Source organism: Zeus faber (genome assembly GCF_960531495.2).
Source record: "Zeus faber genome assembly, chromosome: 17".
NCBI classification, from domain to species: domain Eukaryota; kingdom Metazoa; phylum Chordata; class Actinopteri; order Zeiformes; family Zeidae; genus Zeus; species Zeus faber.
The window spans coordinates 24,764,353-24,770,783 of NC_137204.1; the positions used below are offsets into that span (position 1 = coordinate 24,764,353).

Consider the following 6,431-nt stretch of genomic DNA (forward strand, 5'->3'; position numbering starts at 1 on the left):
CCCCCCCCCCCCCCCCCCCCCCCCCCCTTGTCTCCCGATGCGTTTTGGGGGCCGCGTGCGCTTTCCCGCGCTCCGCCCCGGCCCCGCCCGGCGCGCTCCCCTTTCGCCGGGACCCCGGATCCCAAAAGCAGCTGGTTCTGTTTGGCTTCTCCCTCCTCTCACCTCCGTGGCGGTTGATCTGCCTGTTCCCTCGCCAACAAAAATAATAATAATAATAATAATAATAATAATTATAACAAAATCAACTTGACTGTGGAAATCCGAACCAATCTCGCTCCCGCACCGTGGACTTGCTCTGGCTACGAGCGACCAAAACCCCCAAAGGGCCAGGAAGCCCGTGTCCCGGGAGACCGCCCCCTCCCCGGGAGGAGGAGGGCGACCCCTGTCCGCCAAGGATGGATGGAAGAGCAGAAAGGAAGAATAAAAAAATGTAAAAAAAAAATCTTTGAGACTTGAGACGGCGAAACGGTGCCACAACTGTAGTTTGTTTTTGTTGTCGTTGTTGCTGCTTTGTTTGTTTGTTGTCGTTTTTTTTTTTGTTGTTGTTTTGGAACCTGCATGTTCGGGTTTCAACTGGCGGCTCAGTCGCTTCTTCTCCTGTGCTGCTTCTCGTATGCCTTGTTTCTAGGGGTTTTTTTGTTTTGTTTTTCTTCTTTTCCCCCCTTTTGTTTCGTACGCGTTTCCTGGCAAACCGTTATCCGCCGCTCGCGGCGCTGGACGACGTCGGGAGCGAGCGGGACCCCTGAACTTTGACCCCGTGTGTGACGGCGTCCCTGCGGAGTTGTGATGTTTCAAACGCTTCCTCGGAGAAGTCTCATTTCTCGAGAGGAGCTTGGAAAGTGCCCTTGGCCAATAATGTCTGTATGTCAAGATTACCGGTTATGGAAAGAGCAAAACTTCAAATGGATACTGTACAATACTGATGTTTATTATTATTATTATTATTATTATTATTATTATTATGATTCCCTCATAAACCACTTCCGTATAATATATAATTTGGGGGTCGGAAACTGGAGAGCTGCCACGCCTTCCCCTGGCGTCCGGCTGAAAGGTTTGAAATGGTATTTATTCCCGGTGGGGGGTTTGCGCGCTGCGAGGCCGGCTCGTGCGAAGGTTCTATTTTATTTTTCACTCAATACTTCGTTCTCGTCGTTTCCCGCCGGCCGCGTCTTCCGCTTGCGGATGAAGCGGCCGCCGGGGCCTCGCGCAGGGGGAGACGGCCTATTATGTGTGTGCGCGTGTGTGTTCTTGAAAGATTTAAAATGGTGTGATTGTTGTTTTTCCTCTTTGGTCATTATTGTTTATATAATAAAATAAATTAGTTTTTTGTTTGTTTGTTTTTTTTAACTCATAATGCCAATTTATCCATAGTATTGCTGCAAAGGCCACCGCTCACATACATTCTTATAAATAAAAATAAAAAACCCAGATGTACTCTGTGGCCAGTATTGATGTACAGTTGCATAATGTTTCACCATGTTTTAATCAATTATTTATTACATCTATCATTCAACATTTGATTATATTCACTCAGAAATGAATCGGTTTAGATTGAGTCGCCGTCGAGGCAAAACTGACGTGTTCTGTCGGATGAAATTAGGATCTTTCTTTTTTTTTAATGACTTCCTTTTAATTCTTTGTCTCGAGTCTCAGCGTCTTTGTTTATTTGGTTTTAATGTTTTCATTTGCACTGTCATTTTGCTTTGTTTTGCACCGGGTGAGATGGAATACAGCAGGAAAGGATGGATGAATGCGTGAAGAGCTTTATTCAAAAGTGGTATTTTTTACTATGGGGGGGGGAATCGCCAATTACTTAAACTTAAAACAACAATGTACGTGGACAATTTTTTTTTTTTAAGGGCAACTTTTCTCATTGGTTGATCCACACTTCAGCCAGACGGAGAAAACAGTATTTTGGAACAAGTCTTCGGACGTAAGCGACGAATGCACTGCCGATGAATGCCATGTTGATTTTATTTTATTTTAAAATAACATTTTTTTTCTAAGAATGATCTTGTTTTTTTAAGCCACTGCCTTGCATTGAAAACATGTGATTGTCGACCTCGTTCCTGTGACCAAACACAGCCTGCTTTTCCACACGAGGGCCGAGTTGGGCTTTGACTGCCAACGCTGGCTATAAAAAAAAAAAAAAAACCCCAAAAAAAACCTCCACCTCCACCCGAATATTCATGTTTTTCTACCCAGAATGATTTGACAAATTTTATTTTATTTTTCCCCCCATTCCTAAATTGGCCCTTGAAAGTGACCCTTGACCCCACTCCACTACTTCTACGCTAAGTGCTGCCATTGTGGGCCGAGCCCCCGCCCCGCCCCCCCCCCACCTCCCAGGAGATCCCTGTCTCCACAGTTTGGGGTTGGGATGTTCCAGTGCTCATTTTAAAATGTCACCAGCAAAGAAATTCCACGATGGCCGTCTATTCGGATGTAAAAAAACCAACGGAGGGGGATGGGCTCCCTCTCTCTCTCTCTCTCTGCCTTGAAGCTCAGTAACCCCCCCCCCCCCCGTCTCGTCCCGTCCCGTCCCGTCGAACCCTAAAGCAGTCTGTGTACGTCATACCGTAGTAGAAGCTTCATCGTGTGCTCCTCCCCCTCGTCTGTAAATCTGCATTGCAACAGATGTGCTTATTGTAAAGAGAAAACAAAAAAAGAAAAAAAATGTGCTTGTCGATGATTGGGGCGAATAAAAAAACAAAACAAAGGAAAAAAAAAAGTGATGTCAAAACTGTATAAATTAAAAAAAGCTCAATAAATAGAATACTTGAATAAGTGTGACTTCCGGGTGTTTGACTTTATCCCAAAACAGCGTCTTCCCACTCGGCAGGTTTACAACGGATGAGTACGGTGTTATATGAATTTTTTTTTCTCCAAAAATTAATATTTTTGGGACAAGCATCATTGTGTTGCACGTTGAACGGTTTCCAGGATAACTCTTGTTTTCCTGGACATTGTCCTATTCCATGACGGGAAATGCTACGGCTCAAAATTCCAGGCGTTCCAGGACCTTTGGGGGAAACCCCTGAAAATACGATCACCCTTACACCTGCAATGAGAAAATCCACACTTCAATCCACTGGTGTAAAAAAAAAAAAAGTATTCTGTAATAGAAAACTTGATACCGGTCTCTCTTCTGGAGTTTTTCCTCCTAAAGTTCTCTTTTCACATATTGCTCCACAATTGACCGATCACAGGGTTCATTCTCGCATTACAAATTTTAATTCAAGGACCTCCAAGTACTTTTGTAAGTGCTATTTTTTCTTTTTCAAGGCCTTCACGCAAAAAAATACATATCTCAATGTGATCTTTTTTTTTAATAAATTAAAATGTCATCTATATTTTCTATATTTAATCTTTGTCATAAGTGTGTATTTCCCAGGAACAATGTCGTAAAAAGGAGGATTCTGGAATTGTTTTATTACGTTACGATTTATATAACAGCCAGGGGGGAAATATCACAGGTCTTCAATGATGACGTGTCCTTCAAGGACCTTTCAAGCCCTTCCCCACAAAAGGGGCTATCTTCAACATTTTGAAGTACAAGCACCTCAAAGACCCGGTAACGACCCGTACAAGCACTCAAAGACCCGGTAACGACCCTGAGTGAAGCAGTTCCGCGTCCTGGCATCGTTCAATAACCCCCATTAAACGTAAAACTAATGGAGAACTTTGAAAGACATCTTTAATTATAATAATAATGATAATAGTAGTAGTAGTACAAGATACAAAATAGGTTCTATAAAACACAAAACAAAAACAAATATTACAGAGTCCAGAGCGGAGATTCACACCGCAGGGCGAGGGCGGTCGTGGCCGGGCGTCCAAAAGCGGCGTTCGGGGGGGCAGCGGGTTGTCCTCAGTGATCTTTCCCTCGGGGTTCAGTGGCTTTACTGAGGTTCCCTGCTTCCTTCTTCAGGACGCTCAGAAGGGTTTGGGAGCTCTCCAGGATCTGAAGGCGAAACGGTATTTTATTACAATGGATTTTAAGGTATCCCCCCGGTCTCGAAAGTTGCGTCGAAAAAAGCGTCACCTCGGATGTAAATTGTCCCAAAACCCATCGCTACTATACATGTTGAGATGGATGGTTCGCCCTAAAAGCCCTGAACTCTCTGCCACGGAAATAGAACTAATTCACACAAAAACAACCAAACTGACTGATTAAGGAGGTCGGTGGAAAAAAAACCCAGTCAGGAACCAAAACCAGTCAGGAACCCTTCTGTTTAAGTTATGACTGGTGTTCCTTAGGGGGGGGGGGGGGGTCTACTCTGTTAATGTCCAGAAATACATATATTACTGATACCTAAATTATGCAACAAAAGTACCACGATGGGAGTGTATTGTACATAAATATAAACCACAGGACACTCTCGTTAAGCTGAGGATTTTCGGTTCTTTATCGTAGAAACAGAGGTTCTCTTAAAATGAAAAAACTCACTATCCACTTATTATACTTTGGACATGTTTGTTCTTTTGCATTTCGGAGGCCGGCCAGCTTTTGGGAAACACTCGAGGTAAAGTCCGCTTAGAGGCACCGAATGATAAAACACTGAGGAAATGGAGGTTCTGGGCAGTAACTGCAGTGTGACTCCTGCTCCAACCCATAATATGATTTAAAGGAGTCCACAGCCCTCCACGCTGCAGGATTTTTTGTTTTCTTTAATCAGTGAATGGGTGTGTGTGTGTGTGTGTGTGTGTGTGGGGTTGACGACAGAGAAAGGGGAGTTTAGAGTCAACATGTGGAAGGAGCCATGCGGTGTCCTCAGGCCAAGCAACATCATGATGAAACACAAACAACAGAGAGGCAGGTCAATTAAAACCTGGGCAGACTGGTGAATTTGCCAAAACAAAAAACAATAAAAATCAGGATTACCCCCCCATTTATTACTCTTAATCGACGAAAAATATTCGGCGGCAAAAGTCACAAAAGCAAAACAAATGTGGATTTATATACGTGTAGTTTTGAAAATATCCAGGCACATTCTTTAGGATTTATATTTATTCACATCAGAAGCAAGACAAATCAGGATGCACCGAGCACTCATCTGCAGAAAAAAGGTGCGGTCGTACTTAACGCCGGATTACAGACTGAATATGACAAGTACTAGTTCATTTAAATGCAAGTACTTTATCACTTGTGTGTTTTTGTAAATAAATAAATAAATAAATAAAAAATTCCCTGGGCACTCCTTCCACCGCCAGAAATGTCAAACAAGTCGTTTCCCGGGCGGCGCAGGGACGGCCCCGGGGCCGAGCCACTGACCTTCATGTAGGCCGCCTCCGTCTCGGCGATGGTGCGGTCGAACGTGGCCCGCGCCGAGAGCCGCTGAGCAAGGCTCTCGTTCACCCGGCTCAGCTTCTCCGTCAGGATCCGGATGTCGTGCTGCAGGCGAGCCTTCTCCTCCTCCTCCTGCTTGATCTGCTGGTTCAGTTCCTCCCGCTTGGAGCACAGCTCCTCGATGCCTGGCAGACAGACGGGTCGACGGGAGTCGGATATTTCAGTTCGCGGGACCGAGGCGGTGATATGGGGGCATTGGAATTCGACCTTTGACCTCTTCAACCTCATCATGCTTGTGTCTACCCTCTCGCTGCACTTGACCTTTTTTGATTGCTACGGCAGGTGAGACACCACATCCAAATTTCTCGAACCACAAAAATAGTATCATGACACCGGGTCACCCAGGGAAATAGGAGGAACCCATTGTTTACAATTTGTCGTTATTCAAAGATTCAAGTCAAAAGATGCATTTGTCACACACATATTGTACTGTACAGTAGGGAGTGAATTGCTTTTTGGCAAACTCCAGAGACTGTGCAGGGCAGAAAAACAATAGGAATTTAAAATGGCAATAAATATAAAAAGGTATAAATCCCGCTTTACCGTCTATATATACACAGCAGTAAAAGTTCACTTTCATCATGGACAAATAAACCCCCTCTGAGAATACTTTATACTCGCATCCCTCTCTGCAGGCATCGGATATACTTGTACACGCAGGCACGACGGGGCCTTTAAAGTTCATCTCTGGATCCCGTCTCTGAACGCGCCGGCACCGCCGGGTGCAAAGTCATCGGGGGGAAACACATGTGAATGAGGCCGAAATGCACCGTTTGAATCACTGCAGAACGACCACAACAACAGAAACATGTCGCCGTGTTTTCCCCGCCACCTGTCAGAGACGGGGAGGGTAGTTTAAACATTTCTGTAGGCTGTTGTTGGTTGTTTTGTTGTTTTTTTTGGAATTGAAAATGAAAAAAAAAAAAATGTTTATATAAACATATTAACACATATAAACAAACGTTTATTTGTCCAGAGACACTGATGTGGCACAAGGAATGGCCCTACAATCTCTCTCGAGGTCTCTCAGCTTGATCTGTCTGAGCACACGGTGTGCAGTAACTGGAGAGTCCGAAGA

At 44.4% G+C, this 6,431-nt stretch overlaps 1 protein-coding gene across 1 annotated transcript; it reads right to left on the reverse strand.

The window, feature by feature from the left end:
- Nucleotides 1–3,683: 3,683 nt before the first annotated feature.
- Nucleotides 3,684–5,581, reverse strand: ssna1 (Sjogren syndrome nuclear autoantigen 1; the record flags this gene model as incomplete). The annotated part of the gene is made up of 2 exons (XM_080017706.1): nt 3,684–3,967; nt 5,279–5,581. The coding sequence occupies 2 exons, from the start codon at nt 5,579–5,581 to the stop codon at nt 3,875–3,877; spliced, it is 396 nt and encodes a 131-aa protein (XP_079873832.1). The 3' UTR covers nt 3,684–3,874.
- Between the last annotated feature and the right edge of the window lie 850 nt (nt 5,582–6,431).